This window comes from Cydia strobilella, chromosome Z, assembly GCF_947568885.1.
Source record: "Cydia strobilella chromosome Z, ilCydStro3.1, whole genome shotgun sequence".
NCBI classification, from domain to species: Eukaryota; Metazoa; Arthropoda; class Insecta; order Lepidoptera; family Tortricidae; genus Cydia; species Cydia strobilella.
The window spans coordinates 44,353,397-44,375,353 of NC_086068.1; the positions used below are offsets into that span (position 1 = coordinate 44,353,397).

The 21,957-nt window shown below is 40.2% G+C and overlaps 2 protein-coding genes across 2 annotated transcripts in view; both read right to left on the reverse strand.

Annotated features, from left to right (window-relative positions):
• Positions 1–8,380, reverse strand: part of LOC134754873 (elongation factor 1-alpha 2) — a 51,417-nt gene extending 43,037 nt beyond the window's left edge. The window contains exons 1-4 of the mRNA XM_063691324.1: positions 8,228–8,380; positions 7,057–7,271; positions 4,624–4,773; positions 4,317–4,536 (exon numbers count right to left, since the gene is read on the reverse strand). Coding sequence (XP_063547394.1) covers positions 4,317–4,536; positions 4,624–4,773; positions 7,057–7,230 — 544 coding nt within the window. The 5' untranslated portion in view covers positions 7,231–7,271; positions 8,228–8,380. The remainder of the gene's footprint in view (positions 1–4,316; positions 4,537–4,623; positions 4,774–7,056; positions 7,272–8,227) is intronic.
• Positions 8,381–18,411: 10,031 nt separating this feature from the next.
• The window catches only part of LOC134754062 (GRIP and coiled-coil domain-containing protein 2), a 53,156-nt gene continuing 49,610 nt past the window's right edge, over positions 18,412–21,957 (reverse strand). The window contains exon 15 of the mRNA XM_063690133.1: positions 18,412–21,587. Coding sequence (XP_063546203.1) covers positions 21,529–21,587 — 59 coding nt within the window. The 3' untranslated portion in view covers positions 18,412–21,528. The remainder of the gene's footprint in view (positions 21,588–21,957) is intronic.

The window sequence follows — 21,957 nt, forward strand, 5'->3', positions numbered from 1 at the left end:
GGAGTCCATGGAGCCAGAGCTCCTCTGGAGAGTGGTCGAGGGCCTGTTTCCGGGGCACCACCGGACTTCGTCCCGCCGGCGATGGCCCCCCCAGCAGCGGACCCGGAGGAACCTCTTGTCTTCCCCCCCGTTACCGATAACGAGCTGGACTGGGCCATGGAACGGCTCAGGGCCATGTGCAAAGCGCCGGGACCGGACGGACTCTCAAGCATCTCGGGAACCGCCTCAGATCCCTGCTGGAAGATTGCCTTGAGGAGGGGCACTTCCCGGGATGCTGGAAGGAGGGACGACTGTGCCTGCTACGTAAAGAGGGGCGCCCACCAGACTCCCCCGCTGGTTACCGCCCCATCGTGCTACTGGATGAGGCCAGGAAGCTCTTCGAGCGAATCCTAGCCTCCCGCATTCAGCGGCACCTGGCGGAGACGGGCTCGGACCGACATCGCCAACGCGTTCGGCTCCCTCCCCTACACGGTAATCGCGGAGGCACTCCGCTTCCATGGAGTGCCTCATTACCTAAGGCGCGTAGTAGAGCACTACCTGACGGGGCGGGTGGTGCTCTACGAGCGGGGTGGAGTTAAGGGTGTGAGGGCCATGGAGTGCGGGGTTCCGCAGGGGTCTGTCCTTGGGCCCCTCCTGTTGAACCTTGGATACGATTGGGTCATCCGGGGGTTCCAGCTTCCGCACATGGTCACCATGTGTTATGCGGATGACACAATGGTGGCCGTGCGAGGAAAGGAGCTGGAGGAGGTGCTCAGGCGGGCGGTGGTAGCGACCGAGCTAACGGTCCACCGCATAGGCCTCCTCGGGCTACAGGTCTCACTGCCGAAAACCGAGGTCATGGTCCTCGGGGGACCAAGGGGCTGGGGGCGGCTGCCGGCGGGCACCGCTGTAAGGGTTAGGGGCGAATCTGTCCAGGTCAGGGCCCACTTTAAGTACTTGGGACTTGTCCTGGACAGAAGGTGGACCTTTAAGGAGCACTTCACGACAATGGCTCCTCGTCTAGTGGGTGCTGCCTCGGCTCTGGGCCGCCTACTACCCAACCTAGGAGGGCCGAATGCCCCATGCAGACTGCTGTATGCGGGGGTCGTCCGGAGTATGGCGCTCTACGGAGCCCCAATCTGGGCCGGACGACTCACGGAGGCCACGAAGGCGCTGCTCCGCCGGCCGCAGAGGGTGGTGGCCCAGAGGATGGTGAGGGCCTACCGCACCAGGTGTTGGCGGAGAGGCACGAGCTGAGCTGAGGGCGGAGGCCAGGAGGCGTGACGAGCCCCCAGACGCGGAGGAGGCCGAAAGGACGGCGCAGGCAGCCGCGGAGCGCCTACGAGCGCGATGGAGGGATGCCTTGGAGGATAGCCACTATGGAACCCGAACCATAGGGGCTATCCTCCCGGTGATAAATGAGTGGGTGGACAGGAGGAGGGGGGCCCTGACCTATAGGGTGACGCAGGTAGTGTCCGGACACTACCAGTTAAGAATTAAGAGGGAGCCACGGCCCAGCATACTCTGGAAGAGTGCAATCGCTGGGCCGTGGAAAGAGCTGCCCTCAGGGCGGCAACAGGGGTGGTGGACCTGTCGCTGCACAGCATCATAGCGGCGATGCTGAGCAGCGATGGGAATTGGGAAGCGGCGGCCTCCTTCTGCGAACAAGTCATGTTGATAAAGGAGGAGGCGGAGAGGGGGCGCGAAGCTGATCCTGACGCGCTGCCTCTCCGACGCAGGCGGCGGGGTCGAGGGCGAAGAGCGTATGTTCGCCTCGACCCCTAGTGGGGCCAGCGGGTGCGGGACCCGCATTGCACGCTCCACATACGTCGTCGGGGGGGATCCAGCGTTTCTGATCCCCCCCCCCCCATTGTGCGGGTGTCCTGGCGCCAAGCCGGGGCTGCCGGGGAGCGCCATGGTAGAGTGTACTCGATCCCATGGCGCCCCCACAAACGGCAAAGAGGATATGCAACGCCGGAGTGGGTTTAGTGGGTAGGGCCAGGTTCTCCCTCCCCTCTCGCCAGTGAGAGGGGACAGGAGCCCCCCCCCCCCCCCCCCCCCCATCAATGGCCTTCCCGCGGCCCGGGGGACGGTGCGCAACAGCATTCGCCCACTCCGTTTACAAAAAAAAAGGTCAGAGAATAAATGCCCAAAAAAAGGTATAGAGGGAAATTCTTGGAACACAATTTTTGACTTCGTAGCTTTTTTGGACTAGTTAGGAGGTGAACATATCAAAAGTCCCCGGCCGTAACCCTGGTGCTGGGGGGGGAGAGGGGGGTTTGAAGGTTCCATTTTTCGGTTTTTCGATTATATCTCGGAAACTATGCGTCTGAGCGACTTGGCCACTTATACAAAATGAAAAGAGATTTAATTTGTTACAAGTTTTTTTCAGTCAAGTTTTTCGATATCTTGTATAGTTTTTGAGATATCCGTTCTTGAAGGTTTATTTAGGGCTCTCAATTTTATCTTGATTATCTACATCAGTGAAGCTGCTAGGCCGGGTTTGGAATCGTTTTCGTATAAATCGAGGGTGCTGAATTCATTTATGATATCAACATTGACACCATTCCTAAGTAAAAGCAAAATTTAAAAAAATGATTTTTAATAAAGCTCTTTACGCTTAAACCGCCGAACCGATTTCGTTGAAATTTGGTATAGAGATGGTTTGAGTCCCGGGACAGTAAGTACATAGGATAGTTTTTATAACCAAAATCATCTTTTAAGGGTGTGAAAAGTGGGGTGGAAATTTGTATATGAAATCAATAACCGCTGAACCTATTTAAATAATATTTGGGATGGTCTACATGTTTGATTTAGTTGATAATGATACCAAACATGACTTCAAACCTAAATTTAAACAGTATTAACCTCAGGAATTCAACTTCGGCGAAGAAGCTGAATTCCCCTCACACCAAATTTCACACCTTCCAAGTATGATTATTAAGATAAAAACTATATTATATCCTCCTGTCTCGGGACTTAAAACATCTATTTACCAAATTTCAACTAAATCGGTTCAGCGGTTTAAGCGTGAAGAGGAGTTAAAAAATAGTTATTTGTTTAAAGTTTATATGTTTTTACTTTGGAAAGGTGTCAATGTTGATACCATAAATGAATTTAGCACCCCCGATTTATACGAAAACGTTATTAAACCCGGCCTAGCAGCTTTACTGATGTAGATAATCAAGATAAAAATGAGAGCCCTAAATAAACCTTCAAGAGCGGATATCTCAAAAACTATACAAGATATCAAAAAAAATTACCTAATAAAACTTGTAACAAATTAAATAATTTTTCATGTCCGTGTCGCTCAGACCCATAGTTTCCGAGGTATAATCGAAATACCGAAAATTTTTACCTTCAATCCCCCCTCTCCCCCTCAGCACCAGGGTTACGGACGGGGACTTTTGATATGTTCATCTCCTAACTAGTCTAAACAAAGCAACGAAGTTAAAAATTGTGTTCCTAGCATTTCCCTCTATACCTTCTTATTGCTTGGCCTATAAATACTTCGACGGGCCAACCTCATTAAGGTGATTGAAGCGCTTTACCAGTAGGTATTAGTTTCGATTTTGTATCGAGCTAGTTAAGTAAAGAGTAAAGTCTCAATAATAGTATAATTACAATCGATAATTAAAACTACGTACCTATACAAAACAAGAGATAAGTATCCAAATTTAATATTCTATCACAAGATACTTCATTATTCATTAGCCTTTTGGCAATTTAGTTTATGCTATCTATTTTTAGTTTTCGCCATTTTAAATTCGTGAATTAGGTAGGTACTGTACTTCTCAGTTCTAAAGGACAAATGGGAAGTAACCAAACGATTGGACTGAAGGTCGAATGGAATGCAAGTAAAAGGTGCAAGCCGGCATTGACTGTGCTATATTTGTTCGCTCGAAACGCTTCCGCCACTATTAGGTAGGTATAACCTTCCCACTCTGATCGAAACTTAAAAATACCTTTCTTTAAAGCTGTCAAGTAATTTTAAAATAAGTAGACTACAAAGTTACGAAATTCTCTCGAATTTATACTTAGATGAAGTCATAGCACAGTCATAGGTAGAATCAGTCTAAGGTTAAGCTAACGCAGCGTACGACGTAGCACGCGAACGCGAAGCGAAGCGATGCGGCGCGGGGTGAATCAATCCTTTGATACCTATAGAAGTGTCCTACGTGGGCGATCTCGTTGCGAACGCGAACGTCGTGGGCCTGCAACGCCGCTTCGCTTCGCTTTCGCGAGTTGTTCGCTTACGTAAGACACTGCGTAACTCTGTCCAGAATTTGAAGTAAAAAAGTGTGGGTAAATCAGCAGTATGTGAATGAACTGCTAACCTATTTTCTTGATATAAGAGGAGACTTCCTTCTTGATCTCCTCGTAGCGGGCCTCGTGGTAGGGCGGCTCGGTGGAGTCCATCTTGTTTACACCCACGACTAGCTGCTTCACTCCGAGCGTGAAGGCGAGGAGCGCGTGCTCGCGCGTCTGCCCGTTCTTGCTTATGCCCGCTTCGAACTCTCCCGTACCGGCAGCCACTATTAAAACAGCGCAATCCGCCTGCAAATTGCATCATTCCAATTACCTATCCATTTACCTCTTTGTAGTCATTTCCTCGCAAAACAGCAACTTTACAACTTTATTTACCTGGGAGGTGCCAGTGATCATGTTTTTGATGAAGTCCCTATGTCCGGGTGCATCGATGATTGTCACATAGTACTTGGCAGTTTCAAACTTCCACAGTGCAATATCGATCGTGATACCGCGCTCACGCTCTGCTTTTAACTTGTCTAATACCTAAAATAGTACATATTTACAAAAAATTTGGGCAAAATATTAAGTAGCAACATTTTATAGCAATGTCTCTGGCTCCTGGCTATAAAGTCATCGGATATGTAAATATATAGGTAACAATTACAACTGAACTGTTCTTAACAAACACATGTCTTGCTACGCATCCTCGCACATCTCTGGTGGGAACGCAGCCTAAAGGCCGGCAATACGGCTTACAATCCCTCTAGTGTTGCAGGTGCTCATCGTCGGCAGTAATCGATGACCATTCTGCTCGTTTGCCTCGACGAGCAGCGCTTGCCTCCTATACACGGTGGCTAGAAAATAAGTGCATTCCCGTTGCCATGGAGGTTTTGGGATTATACTGAGCAACTTTTACTATGGAACCAATCACGAAGTCGAGAAAAAAAATGTTACCCTCCCATACTGAAAATGGACCAGTCAAAATGTATGAAACAGCCAAATTGTTTTATCTCGATTTCGGGGTTGGTCCCAAAGTAAAAGTAACGTTGCTCAGTATAATCCCAAAACCTCCCTGGCAACGAGAGTGCACTTATTTTTTAGCCACCGTGTATATCATAAAAAATAAATGTCACCATAATGGGAAGTGGGTCTAATTTATTTTGCAAGATTTGATCTAAACATACCTACTTACACAGTAGGCATTGCAAAATAAGCTTAAAATCCGTACTATTATTCAACTGTCCTAAGTAAATTATTAATTTAAAAATAAGTTACGTTTACGTACTTTTTTGAACAATTAGCTACCTACGCAAAAACACTACGATACCCTAAGAAAGTACTTGTCAACTATTATGTAAGTAAGTACCTATAAATTAAATAACATTTAGGTAAGTTTTTATTACATATAACATTTTCGATACATCATTTTAATGCCGTCTTTCTAACTGTAGGTAGTCCTAATAAAAGATTTGACAAGTCGAAACATCCAATCGAAATAAATCATTTGAGCCCACATCTTCTAGTAGCTACCGAGAAGTTCCAACCCACCTACTGACTCCATCACCAGGGTGCGTATTAGTCAACAACAACATGTAATCGTTAACGCTTCATAGCGAACGAAACGCAACTGTCACTGTCGCACTAGTCGGGAAGAGTGATAGAGAGAGGAGTACGATACGCTACGGAGCGTTAACGATTGGCACGTTGGCTACGCACTCAGATCAGCGTAACGGTACTAACTTATTATACCTATTGTCCTCTTAGCTTACCTATATACCTATTTGCAAAGTTTAATATATGTTCGACGATTAAAAACGGTCCTAAAAAGCATGTCGGTGTTGTCTGGCCACGTTCAGTCATTTATTAATCTGTGGTTCAGTGTAGTAGGGTTCCGCTGTAACAGCCCGTACGTCACATTCAGTGTAGTAGGGTTCCGTTGTGACAGCCCGTATGTCACGTTCAGTGTTGTAGGGTTCCGCTGTGACAGCCCGTACGTCACGTTCAGTGTAGTAGGGTTGCGCTGTGACAGCCCGTACGTCACGTTCAGTGTAGTAGGGTTCCGCTGTGACAGCCCGTATGTCACGTTCAGTGTTGTAGGGTTCCGCTGTGACAGCCTGTACGTCACGTTCAGTGTTGTAGGGTTGCGCTGTGACAGCCCGTACGTCACGTTCAGTGTAGTAGGGTTCCGCTGTGACAGCCCGTACGTCACGTTCAGTGTTGTAGGGTTCCGCTGTGACAGCCTGTACGTCACGTTCAGTGTTGTAGGGTTCCGCTGTGACAGCCCGTATGTCACGTTTAGTGTAGTAGGGTTCCGCTGTGACAGCCCGTACGTCACGTTCAGTGTAGTAGGGTTCCGCTGTGACAGCCCGTACGTCACAATAGACACTTAAAAGGGACCTTTTGATAACATTTCTATTGGACATAAACAAATGGGAGTATCTTGAGTATCTTCACATTCCTGAGTGATTTTACTGGAGAATGACTGTTTTTGCGAAAACTTAAAAACGAGTTAACCGTTACTTAGTTACATTTTCAATGAGTCTTTATTCACTTACATTCACTATTTTTTGCATAAATATAATTTTGGAACTAAGGTTTTTAAAAGGTAGTTACCAGCGAGGAACGTTTTTTTTACTTTCGGTGGGTTTATTTAAGAAAATATTTACACTCAGAAAAAGTTTATTTTTACGTTTTTATATTTTTACAAAAATAGGTACTTACCTACTAAGTGTAAAGTGGACTGATATCTTATACCTACTTAAAGCAATAGCGAAAATGCTTTTCCTACTGGATCCGGATAGGTCCCAGAAACTAATAAAGACTTACCCAAGCATACTTGAAGGATCCCTTGCCCATCTCCTGGGCTTCCTTTTCAAACTTCTCGATGGTACGTTTGTCGATGCCACCACATTTGTAGATGAGGTGCCCGGTGGTGGTGGACTTGCCGGAGTCCACGTGGCCGATCACCACGATATTAATATGCGTCTTCTCCTTACCCATCGCAAGCGGTTATCAAATTACTTATTTGAAACCAACCGGACCTACAGACAAAACAAATATCACGAAAGGGGATAAATAACTCAAAACAAATTACAACATTTCTAACTCCTTCGTGGTAATAATGTAAGATAGGCAATATTCTGCCAAATGCGGAACGGTCGATTCTAAGATGGCGTTGACACTGTAAAACCTAAGGTGCAGACGCTCAGACAAGACGGTTAATTTTCTGTCCACAATAAAAGAAAAACTCATGTACTTATTGCCACGATAAGTCAATGCATTGTCTAAATTTAGTAGACTTGTTCTGTGCTATAATAAGCGTAAGTGCATACATTTGCACGTTTGAAAATAGAATAATCTAAAGCCGCATATATTGGCGAGCGTGACACATGGACTTGCCGGCGCAACGCATGCCTGCCTCCATCTTGCTTGTCCGTCTATAATCTAAAGACGATCAATTCCCTGCAAGAACGATAAAAATATGCCCCAATTAGGTACCTATGGACGAAAACTTAAGTTTTAAAGACTCACGCGGTGGCGTGTCTCTTTTCAAATGCCAAACTACAAAAGATATGTCAAAATACTATAGCTACATCCATATTTGTTGCAAAATTAAAATAACACCGAATTTGAAGGACGACATTTAGGTATAATGAGAATAACTAAAAAGACTGACTATAAGATCATTGTGGTGTAAGTCCTTTGCAATATTTAATTCTTGTAGCAGTGTATCTCTATAGACTACAAAGTTTTAAATGATAAATATTTCTACATAAATTAATCAGAGCACAAGTTTTCATAGATTATTGAATTGCGCAATTAAAACGAAGACCTACCGGCAAAATCAATTAGCATGTACCTAATATAGATTTATACAAAGACAAATTGTACTTACATTGAAAAATATTATCAATATAAACCGAAAAATGCGTTTATACAAAGACAGGTCATTAATAAAATCTATTAAGATTATAATAAGAAAATATAAAATACTCACCTTCAGCAGCCGTAGTCGCGAATTTTCCGAGCGCTTTTCGAGCATGCGCCGTTGCAACGTCGCCCGGGAACTCGAATCAATAGAATCAAATTAGTACTTTTTATCTAGTTATTATGAAATATTTAATTTAAATCCTTCGTGGTTTTAATATAATAACTATCTAGTTTTATTTTAATGTCTCAGCTTACTAGAATATCAGTTATTGTCTTTTAATTGCGTTGATTAACAGGACGCCGGATATAATCGTTTTCCTTTCACCGAATAAAACTTTCTACCTGTTAAATGTTTCACCAACCCTGCCAGTAGTTTTGCAAATATGCGGATATCAGATTCAACCTATTTCGTTGATTGGGTATTGAATGTTTTATAAATAATTATAAAATGATAAATGCTCTAGAAGTTGTCTAATCTCGGTCTCGAGATACCTAAGTGCAACGATTTTGCTAGCACACGCAGGGCAAGTGTTATTTTAAACGTCAAACTTCTAGGAAATTATGACGTATAAACAACACTTGCACTGCGTGTGCTATCAAAATCGTCGCAGACTTGGGTAACTTTTTTTTTTCTCTCCCCCTCTCGAAGGTAGTGTGCAGGGCGACGCCACACACTGGTCCCTCATGACAACCTCCACGCCGGGAGGAGATGGAAAAACCCCGGGTTTCACCCCCTCAGGTTGCCTTACCGATTTTTTATAGAGGTGGTCATCCTCGTGGCCGCCACGACGGCGCCGGCCAGCAGTGGCAACCCCCCCGGCCGTCATCATAGGCCCTCTGCCTAGGCAGTTACGGGGACCGCAGTTTTATACAGGTCAGCGGCATTCCTGTGCCCTCACGCGCCAGGCCCGAAGGCCCCATCCGCGACCGCAGTCGCACGGCCCAAAGGCCCCCCTCCAGCACGCACTCGGGTGAACGCTCCCTCAATGAGAGGACACCCTGTGCGGAACCCCCCTAACCCCCTCCCCTTGACAGGACATTGGCAGCACCGGTAAGCAATTACCTGGAAACCAAGAGATTACTTACCGTTGCCCCCGGGGCGCACCGTCCGAGAGCCCTTCCCTTTCCCCCGGATCAGCTGATCAAGAGGAATGAGAAGGGACTCGGCACTCTGGGAGGTTTCCTGTCTGTAGCACCCCTGACTTGGTCTAACCTAATTTATTATACATTTTACATAATTTATTAATATATTATATGTACCTACTCATTCATTCTCACCTACGAATTCATTCATAGGTAGAATCTGTCCCTTTTTAGCAAGTAAGTACAATACGAGAGAGACAAAACTAGAGATTAAGAATTATAAAATTATAACTATTGTGTAGTTAACATATTCTCGACAAAATTTACAAAACTGCACGTTTTAGATTGAGCTAGGATATTTTCCGAGCGAAACGTAATCGACATAATAATCGATTTCTCAAAACAGTTTGAAATGCCAACTAGGGTTGTGTCAGATTTCGTCCACTTATATATAGGAGATGCCAACTTTGAAATTCGAAAAAAAAATCTAATAGGATAGGCTTGTCCTTTAGCAGCATAGTAAAGACACAGTATTACAACTATTCTTATTCCCTACAGCAGCGCAACGCCTTTGATGTCGCGCGATGCCGCCGCCCTCAGAATAATGACTAAAGCAAAGAAGCCGGGCAAAAATAAAAGCTTGGTAAAAGATATCGTATTCACAACACGTTATTACTTTTTGTCTATGAGTGAGTGAGACAACAATCCGCAAGTTCTTTCGTTTTTTTCAGTATTGTCATAAGATGAACTGAGGGAAATGTCAAATGGTCTTATGTGGTTCTATAATATAATCCAGCCAAATAAAATATATGTTCGTTATTTCACAGGTAGATGTCAACTGTAACAACTTGACATAGTCGTATTATTTTAGTTGAAATATTTCGGGATATTTCAGCGGTCATCTTGGTTTATTTTAATTATATTGTTGCTATTCCTGAAAGATTGTTGGAAAACGTGCTGAGTTTTTATTTGTAATGGTTTGAAGTTCCCTTTGTGATAATGTCTTGTGTGATCGAGGGCTGTAATCGCATACAGGAAGAAAAGAAAATACGCACGAACCGATAACCTTTAATCGGTGAGTTTTGTTCAATTTTGAAGAAATTAATTTATAGGACCTGACCCTAAACATAGAAATCGATATGTTGTTTATGTAATTATTACTTGCATTCAAGTCTATATAGATTTTTGCATATATTTTTGAACTTTTCTGCTAAGTATGAAAGGTTATATTTTTGCCATAGTGATGTATCGACCTCAGATCAATAACCTATCGACATTTACAGCTTTCTTATAGTTTGGCCCAGGACTGTCTCATTTTAATTGATGAGTACAGTCAAGGGTATAAATATATATACATTCCCAAAGTCTCAAAAATATGTGTACGCTTAGACAATAAAATCGTGTTCACATATTTTTAAGCCATTTGTCTGGATTGATATTTTTGCCTTCGACTGTACCTATAGTTTTCTTTGTTCTTACTTACTGACAGATTGTGTTTGCCAGACTATAGTTTAATACTAAAAACCGGTCAAGTGCGGGTCGGACGCGCGCACCAAGGGGACCGTACTTTTTAGTATTTGTTGTTATAGCGGCAACAGAAATACATCATCTGTGAAAATTTCAACTGTCTAGCTATCACGGTTCATGAAATACAGCCTGGTGACAGACAGACGGACAGCGAAGTATTAGTAATAGGGTCCCGTTTTTACCCTTTGGGTACGGAACCCTAATAAAAAAGACATTAATGATCATTGATGAATGTTCCTTTTATTAATATTGTTGGTCACAAAACTCAACTTTTTATTTCAGATTTCCAAAGGACGAGGAATAGGGGATATTACTGCAATGTTCTGCCACCAGAGTGCAGCACTAGCTTTTTTAGTGCACCGTAGAATAACTTATTTATACTGTACCTTTAACAGGTTTTTGACAAGTTTTCAGGGGACCTACCGGAAAACTCGAATCCGAAATTTCTTTATCCAGCTGCCTCTTTATCGCTCGAATACGCAAGAGTGACAGAGATGTTAGATAACGAAAGTTCGATTTTCTTGTTTCACGATAGACCCTCAGATTGTGATAGTGGCTCCACCTACGCCGAGTTTCGCGTAATATTCCCTATTATTAAATAAAAAAAAAATATTATACGAACGTTTTTTTTTTCATTTCCTATTTGGTACAGTCAGCTGCAGAGAAAAGGTACCCCACGTCCATACTAATTTACAGAACTTTGTATGCAGGGGGGATGCCTTTTCTCTGCAGCTGACTGTACATGACTAGAAACTATACTTAGTCTTTTAGCATTAGAAAAAACGGTAAACCATTTCCACGTGTCTTTTTATTGACAAGTTTTTTTTATAAATATAGCAATATTTTACTTATGAAAGCAAAAGTATGTAAATTATCGTATATTATATTTGTTGTGACTTATTTTCAAAGTGTTTTTCGATAAAACGACACGTTAAGATCGCTCGCCTTCTTTCTAATGATAAAAAAACGAGAGGTATAGTTAGACGGTTCTGAGTGGTAGACTGCAAATGAGATAAAAGCTATATTAGGTACATGCATTAATCCTCATATCAGGCGGCTCTTTGATTCCAAGAATTGCATAATTTTTATACTTTTTAATGATTTTAGAATATGAAAATTATAAAAAGTATAAAAGATGCAATTCTTGTAGTCCACGCATTTCATTTCATTTCAACGAGCCGCCTGCTACAGATTTCTTGAAATTGCCGCGTTTTTTCAGGTTCAACTTTCATTAGCCAGACTATTATCAATTTGCCAATTTCGTGATTATTCTTTTACACGGCACATAAACTTATGCATAATTTATCGATATAAAAAGTCGACACAGTTACATCCCTAACAAATTATCAAACTTATGACACCGTACGTAAATGAGAAATAACATGCATATATGCATCTCTTTTCGGCACATTATCTAATTCGTAAGGAAGTAAAGTACGGGTATACATATTTGCGAAGCATTTTTGCCCTACTTCTATGCTTTAGTCATTATTCTGAGCCGCCGCCAGTGTAGTGTAGGTACTTACGCTGTCACATCACAAAATGGGAAATAAAACAATTGTGATTATTACTATCGTGGTGTAATCATTTATTCATATAGGCATTCAATATAATTAATTCATCGACTTAAAACAAAACAGCAACGAAAATATTAACCGATTTTATTTAAATAAATGGCTTATGAATGGTAACGGGTGTCCCTAAAAGGACGCAAGCATGACGCAAAATTTCAATTTGCAGCCACTTTTTTATTTTAGTGCTGGCAACCCTAAAAAAAACTATTTGACAGCTGAATGTTTAGGAAACCACAGAACTAGGATGACAAAGAACAACTGTCAGGCTTTAAAAGTGCGACCAAAAATGAAATGCAAGTGTGTGCGTAAATTGTCTATGTGAGATCAAAGCTAGTGATGTCAAGTTACAACATATTAATAATCTATCGGTGTTTTACTGCTTTATCGACTACTCTTTCAATGTTTCTTTTTTATTAAAATAAAATGAATGAATTAAATCCTAAACGAAGCGAAGAATTCTATAACAGAATCCCGAGAGTAACGAGGGATTCTAAAGTAGAATCCTGAGCGTAGTGAGGGATTCAAGTGTGTTACGCCCAAGATGGAAATAATTTTGCTACCATGTGACACATACTGCTTTCACATCACCTATGAGGTAATTAATTATGACGTTTAAAAATATTATTTAAGCTAAAATAATAATGTGCAAAAAAAAATTAAAATAGTGTCCTAGAAAAGAAAAGTGTTACTTTGATGAAAACCCCTTTTTCACATCACCAATTCGAAAAAGGCGTTTTTCTTCCCAGCTAGGCGGGATCAAATTGGCACTTTTCTTCCCTGCTTCCTAGCAGGGATCAAAGTAACACTTTTCTGTTCTAGGACACTATTTTTACATTTTTTGTACATAATTTTTTTAGCTTAAATAATATTTTTAAAAATCATAATTACCTCATAGGTGATGTGAAAAGCAGTATGTGTCACATGGTAGCAAAATTATTTCCATCTTGGACGTAACACACTTGAATCCCTCACTATGCTCAGGACTCTACTTTAGAATCCCTCGTTACTCTTGGGATTCTATTATAGAATCCTTCGCTTCGTTCAGGATTCAATTTACGCCCTCGCCGTAAATATGTCATTTTGCTCCCTTGTGACACAATCTACTATTTCGAATATATATATATATATATATATATATTATGTAACTCCGTATAAGATAAGTTAAGTCAAAGAAAGATATATACAGTGGTACTACGTAAACGAAATTAATAACTAGCTTAAATCTAAAATAGGCCCTTGAGGCATTGTACCAAGGATGCTGGCGGCATTTCCCCGCTGTATCGCAATGCTGATACGTTGTGCGAGAAAGCCGCCAGCTCTTCGGTCACCAGTTACGTCAACCAGACGCTTCGCGATTTCTGCAAACAACTTATGCGCGCTGGGACCCCATGGACCTAGAGTTTCAACTCCAAAAGGAACGAAATGATACTCTCTACCGAGGCTCTTATATTTATTACGTTTTAAAATTTCGGCGCTTTCCGCCGCTCCGCCCGCTTTTACATTAGTCCGTAGGAGGTGGGACGGTGCCAGTGTGTCTACGCAGGTAGCATCCCACACCAACATCCGTCCCAAGCTCCAACGAACCAAGGACATCCCATCGGGCCTCTTGCCATCATCTCTGATAATGCCAGTCGGCTCAAGAAGAGCGGGTACATTGATGGTGGCAAGAGACCGACGGATTATGTCATTAAGCGACGCATGTCTTAAAAAACGGCCGGCACTTTTTTGACAAGATAATCCATGGTGTCCCAGTCGGTCCACGTCCGTGCCACAAGAGCATATGTGTGGCGTACACACCGAAACCCCGAGTCGCAAACCTGTCTTCAGTCTAAGGGAGGCCGGATCCAAGAAAGTACCAGTATTAGGCGAAGGATGGGCATGTAGCCAGTAACCCGCTTCCCGGGCTCCGACCGCCAAAAGCCTCGCGTGGTCTGGACCTGTAAAATGTTTCATTTGACCTGTTTCATTGTATTAAATATGATAATACGTGTCAGTAAAGTCTAATGAAAAAAAAGCAAGCAAGCGTTGATAATAGCCGTAACATACTACCGCACCGCACCGTTACAGCTTTAAAGCAGGTTTCTCGTCGTATGCGTGTGTGTGGTGCAACGTCGTTAACACAAACACATGCTAACAGTAGGCGCAAAGAGTTGACTTACCACAGAAAATATTAATTTCGCCACAGAATAAATAATAGTGCTACCGTAGAGAAAGGAAATCTCCTACAAAACCGAAGTTTGACAGCGGTTCAGGGTCGAATCACGATGTCCCTTTCTAATATATGGCACTATCCCTTTCGGCTACTTAGGGTTGTCAAAATTCAGATCATTATCTTATCTGTGATCACTGTGTGCACGACCGTGCACGCAAAGGGACGTCAAGTTGTGCCAACCCTAATAATTGCTCGGAGCAATGCTGAGCCGAACAGAGCCGAGTTTTCCCGAAGCTAGGAGTTTCGCACCCCTAATTTTGCGCCTTTTTCTACTGACAAATTTGATTGGGTGTGTATACGCTGTGTGCAAGTATACGCTGTCTTGTGTTTCCTTGTGTTGGCGGCAAAGTCGTGGAAAAGTGGCTAAAATTACGTACCTACTGTGTTGGAAAGTGAAGTTTAAATTTACCGCTAAACATGTGCACCTTCAAAAAAGGTATTATAACAATCGTTATTATTTTAACTCGGTTATAAAGGCTAATATCTTAATGATGTGAAAAAATAGTTAAATATATATTGTACCTATTATACCGACAAGTTATCGATACAGCCTATATATTATACTACTCTTTGCGATACAGTCATATGAACATTTTGTCAAGCCCTAGCGTATAGTAACAGTTTTAAGTTTTTACACAAAATATTCTAAATTATTGACTAATATGATAAAATATTAGCACACAACTGAAGAAAAACTTATAATTAATTGTATAAACCGGCTTTTTACACTTTTTATGCTGTTAATTTGACAAAATATCGTTAAGAAAACTTCGCTCGGAATATCATAATTACCTGTGAAAAGAATGTTTGCCTGGGTTATTTCGCCCTGTGATACTACAATCCGGCACAATACACGACACCATCTTCACTACATTACTTTATTGTACGTTTTCTTCCTGATTTCTTTTTATTTTCAAGATTAAAAAATAGGCCAATGCGCTCCGGGTCGAGTTGAGCCGCCTGTCACTCAAAAATGGTTACGTTCTCTCATTTGTAGTCTGACTCTTTCGCACTTATGGGATGTTCATATACGTGATGGCTTCCCTTTCCCACACTTCAGCTTTCTTTATGCGTAAGCATAAATTTAATAAGCATTAATTTTAGGTCTGTGTTGGAAACAGTGATTTAAACTTTCACGATTTTTACTCATTATTATTCACAACAAAGCAAGGTGGAAAGCAGGAAGTGGAGCAACTACTCCAATATTTGAATTCAATTCATCCTAAGATAAAATTCACGTATGAATTGGAATCACAGCGCAGTTTGCCTTTTCTGGATGTCAAAGTGATTGGTCGAGTCGACGGAACCCTGACGCATACTGTATACAGGAAGCCAACACACACGGATAGGTATTTGAGCGCTTTTTCTTACCACCATCCCCGACTCTTCGCTGGTGAACAGAGCACAAGATCTGTGTGACCCTGAATATTTAGAGAGCGAGATGTCGCATATTCAGGAGGTACTTAGGTGGAACGGGTATAAGGTGCGAAAGTGGCAACCCAGACGAAAAGCAAGAGTGAAGCGTCCTGATGTCTCCAGGCAACCGGCATTTTTACCTTATGTGAAAGGAGTAACGGATAAGGTTGGCACAGTACTTGAGAGGTACTCTATAAAGACGGTATACACTCCTTTATCCAAAATTGCAGGAAACCTGAGGTCACCGAAGTACGTTATCCCGTTCCAGTCACCTGGCGTTTATAAGATCGATTGCAGTTGTGGTAGTTCCCACATCAGTACCATTGCGGAGCGAGTTAAGGAGCATATCGCAGCTGTCAAGAATCGTCAGGTGAACAAGTCTGCCGTTACTGAGCATTTACTAGAGTCAGGGCCAAACCACTGGATTGAGCTTCACAACCCTAGAATACTTTCTACAGAACGTGGGTTTTATAGTAGAAAAATCCGTGAAGCCATTGAAATCAAAAAAACATAGAAATTTCAATCGAGACGAAGGTTTTAAGATCTCATCCACATGGAACCCAGTCATTAGTAAGTGTAAGCGAAAACAAATATCGAAAGTTGAAAAATCGAATATTGTGAGTGTTGTGTGTCGACCCGGTGACATCCCTAGTGCGCAAAACGTTCAAGTTAATAAACAAGACCAAGTGCGGGTAGTTCGAAATACTCGCGCGCCTAGAAGATGTTGATGTCAACTTTAGCCAGTCTTCGCCGAGACCGCGGGGACAACGTCGTCCTCGAAACGTCGGACGTAAATTTAGAACTTATTTTACGCGATTAAGTCCCGTCGTTGTGAATAATAATGAATGTTTAGGGTTTGTAAAAATGGCGGGTTATACGAAAGATCAACGCGTTTTTATTATTGAACAATATTTCAAAAGTAATGAAAGTTTGGCGGGTACGGTTCAAAAATTCTTAGTCGTGTGATCTCTCGATTCGGTGATCAGAATTGGCCCCCTAGATCTTGCGATTTAACGCCTTTAGACTTCTTTTTAGGGTAATTTAAAGTCTAAAGTCTATGCCAATAAGCCCACAACCACTCATGCTTTAAAAGAGGAAATTCGACGCTGCATCGGAGAAATTCAGCCGCATCTATGCAAAATGGTCATAGAAAATTTTGACAAAAGAGTGCGTATGTGCCAGCAAAGCCTAGGAGGACATTTGCCTGACGTATTATTCCACAAATATATAACCCTATTTTATGTATTTCGAGATTTTATATACAAATGTATTATAACGAAAAAAAAAATGTGTTTTTCATTAATTTCAAATCTTGCGTCCTTTTTTGGACACCCTTTATATGAATAAATTGCCTCTGTTTTTGATACCTATTAAAAATATATAGTTGGTCAAGCAAATCTTGTCAGTAGAAAAGGGCGGCAAATTTAAAAAATGTAGGCGCGAAGGGATATTGTCTTATAGAAAATTTGAATTTCGCGCCTTTTTCTACTGACAAGATTTGCTTGACTAACTATAATTAAGCCTTTTTATTTACATTCACGTTCACTCACTCATTTCATTCATTCACCTCAACTCCCGTGGAAATACCTATATATACCAACATTTATATTATACTTAGGTAGGTAGGTAGTAATGGTAGTATACGTATATAAGATTGATTACGACTTGGCAATTTAGTAAATTTCAGGAAGTAGATTTACATACCTACCTACTTACTTAATAGGTAGGTAAATAATGCAGAATAATAAATAAAATGTAATAATAAATAAAATAATTCCTACTACATATTTTTGATAAAACTTCATGAGGTTTTTCTCGTCACGATCGAGTGCAAGTAGCCCTTAACTTAGTTAATACAAATAATTATATAATACTTAGTAAGTAGGTAATTACTAGATGGTGTTCTGGTATTTAGTTCCAACTTATAAGTACACAAATTGAAGTAAAAACACGCCCGCGTCTGCCCTTCGCGCTCGGTACCACAACCTAAGCGTGTTTGCGGTACTCGGCCCGCGCCGCCCGCCTCCCCGCGAGTTCCCCTCCGTTGCTCTGCGTAAGTACATTCGTCGCGCTACTGTAGGGAATATTGTAATACTGTGACATAACTATCTATTCTCAAAAACGCCTTAATTTCTAGTGAGATTTAATATTGTCTTTGGTTACCGCGATAGGTACTCTTCCCCCATCACCCGTTGACCACGAACGCTGTAGGTAAAGGGTTCGAAACGCGACGGGTTTTCATAGGTTTATTTCTAGTGAGATAATTTTTTGGGTACCTTACTAAACATAACTAAAATTAAACAAAATTCTGAATTACATTAGTTTTATTATTTATGTACATAATATAAATAAATATAAATCTATTTCATCTACATTTCTTATAATTATTTAAACACTGTTTTATATGTGCTTTCTAAATATGTATGTAATAAATTTGCAGACACCTTGTTGGTGAGCCTGAGACGTGACCTCCTACATGCTACATGTGACGCGGAGCGGAGGCTTGGAACAGCCAATCATAAGGCCTCGGTGACAATTTAACTACATTTTATTATCATCCGTATGTGTATCTATCATTATTTATTAGCACCTACCCAAACACGAGATATACACTGCACTGGTGCACTGCCGTATTTATTATATATTACACACGTTTGCTCAAGTTGTTGTTTACCTATATTGCTTATATTGAGAACAAGCCAAATAGTGAAAAAACACGTTAAAAAATCAAATTTGTTGTATGGGAGCCCCACTTAAATATATATTTTATTCTGTTTTTAGTATTTGTTGTTATAACGACAACCGAAATACATCATCTGTGAAAATTTCAACTGTCTAGCTATCACGGTTCATGAGATACAGCCTGGTGACAGACGGACATACAGACAGACGGACGGACTGCGGAATCTTAGTAATAGGGTCCCGTTTTTACCCTTTGGGTACGGAACCCTAAAAATCACAAATCGATGTACCTATACAGTTTAGCCGTTTGGCACACGCATATTAGGGGTAAAACAAAAATGTTGACCCGCAGTTCTTAAAAATTTTCCCTTGGGAGGGGAGTACCGAGTCACATTTTTTTGTACGCGATAGGTTTATAAAAAAAAAAAAAAAACATTTTTTTCATACAAAAAAAATTGTGACTTGGCACTCCCCTACTAAGAATTTTTTTTAAGAACTGCGGGTCAAAATTTTTGTTTTGACCTCTAGTATGCGTGTGCCAAATGGCTAAACTGTACAACGATTTGCGGTTTTTCTTTGGAATTGGGCTCGTACGCCGTCCACTAAAAGATTTCAAAATAGAACCACGATGTACCTACAGTGAGTGAGACAAAGTTGAAAGAGTGGAAACTTGAGTGTTGCAGTGGTTTCAAGAAACAACTTTGGTGCTAAATGTAACACAAAACCTTACCACGTTACAAATTGAATAAATACAAATTATAATATTACTATTGCGCGTCATCTTCGTCTTCTATCCACCTTTTCTTCTTCTACAGTCAAACGTTGAGTCAAACCCACTAAATAAAAACAAATTAAAATATTTTCTAAAAATAGTTTAATTTGTTCTAATACTTCTAATCAAACCCACTAGTTAAAGTGAAGAAACAACTTAAAAATCGCAAAATGCAAAATCAACAAAGAGACCGATTCCGTGAAGTGAACCAACCGGGTTATTATATTGAACGAACAATATGTCTTACGAAATCCCCAGGATTAATCTAATGTAAAGAGAATATTAATAGAAGCAAGAAAATAAGAGCCAGAAACATTTTTTTCTCGGGGCAAAGGTTTGGCGTAGCTTTATTTGACGTTCATTACCGCATTATAATATGCCTACTTGTATAATAAACTATCATTATCTTTATCTTTACATAATAGTTTGACCCTCCGAGAAAAAAGAGATTTAATTTCTTTCCTTGGGGTTTCGGGTTTCTAAAATGTTAAGACCTTACCTACCACTATTACGACTTACGACTAACATATTTTTATTATGTTCTGAACTGAAAATGCTTAATAACGAATGCAATACAATATAAATTCATTAGGAAAATACTGGCTATTGTATCTAAACCTAAATCAGTATGCATAATTATATAAACCTAAATTATAATCAATCTATTACCACTAAAAATAAAGTTCATTTTTAGTGGTAATAGTTTTTTGTCTTTGAACATGACATGAAATCTTGACTATGAAATGCACGAGCAAGTTATTTATTATTATTTCCCGTAGAACAACGCCTGGGACATTAAGTTCGAGGCGAACATAAACTATAAATGTACCTAGTAATATGCAATTGAAAATAAGTAGATTCACCGTTCACCAGGCTGACACTATATATATACTTGTTACATATAATATATTAGATAAGACAGACATCCGGTTCCAACCAAACTTGCTGGCATTTATTATTCAAATTAATGTTTATTATCATTTTTGCCATTGAAAATGATGTCACTGTTTAATGACCCCGATCATTTTAATAATGAAACAAGTTTGAATAGCTATTAATCCGAAGGGTCCATTAATGCACTACACACTAATAAATTCCTCACAAAGTATAGTTTATTGAGATACATTTCGCAAAGAAAATATATAACAATGATAGAGTAACTATTAAATACAATACTCAATATTTTTATTGTAAAATAAGGAAGAATCCATGCAGTAGTGGATACACAGTATCAAATCAATTTCAATTCAAGCGCATTTAAACAGAACAAAAAGTAATCCTAAAACATGTCAAAAATCTAGATAGTAAAACAAATAAAACATAATTAAAATTGATGAGGTCATTTCGATTAGAATAATAATGAATAATTATACAGATTAATACAACACATCAGAAAATTCTACAAATAATAATAATGAGTCCAAAACAAAAAAAAAAGTTCGTCCAGGTTATAAAATGGTCTAGGTACTTATTAAATATGTCTTAAGATTTGTATTGAACTCCTTAACATTATTGGAGTTCTTAATTTTTATGTGTAGACTATTATATATTTTAATTGCGATATGGTTGATGCTTTTCTTATAGTATGCAGTGTGATTACAAACTGGTAAAGCAAAATAAAATCTACAAACGGTCACGTTATGTACCCTTTCACACAAATATGATTTCCTGAACCAAAAACGAATGTAATACAAAACAACTAATACTTTAAGAAATTCATATGTTACGATATACTCGTATGTACTCGTAAACATTGTATAAAATACAATTTTTAATTGAAACATTTCTTAAATAAAAATAGCAATCGGAATGAAAAAGTTTGTGTTTTTATAGTTTGACCTCTTAAGCCTCCGTATGTGGTGTTTAGCGCGTTGTTCCATATACCTAGTAAGAGTCATTATTCTTATCGAGTCACGTCGTGGCGGCTAGCATAATCAATTAAGAGTAAATTATTTCTCGATCATACAATTTTTAACAGCCAAAATTACATATGTACTTTTGAAATTAATTTCACCGATACCTACAATCAATGTAACAATAATTTGTTAGTTTAAACTTTTTATTTTTATTTCTAATTTCATCAAAGCTACAAAAATACAACGCTATTTTCCCCCAGGCCAAGGCAGGTAGCTTCCCCAGCCTTTTGGATTTGGATCCATTCCTGGAAAAAATAACAATTTGTAATAAATACATGTAAACTGATGAGGTAAAGAGCGTAATAAAACAAATATTACTTAATATTAGAATACGAAAAGGGAGACAAACTACAAAAAACCTGCCAAGTGCGAGTCGGACTCGCGTTCCAAGTACACAATTTTAATAATGTATTTTATATGTGAAACGTGAGTTAAATGTCTTATAAAAACTAAGTAATTAAGTCCGACTCACGCTTGACTGCACATTTCTAATAGGTTTTCCTGTCATCTATAGGTAAAATTTTGTGTATTTTTTTCAAAATTTTAGCGCCAGTAGTTTCGGAGATAAAGGGGGGAATGGTCATTTTTTGGTTATTTTCTTAAATATTTTCTAAA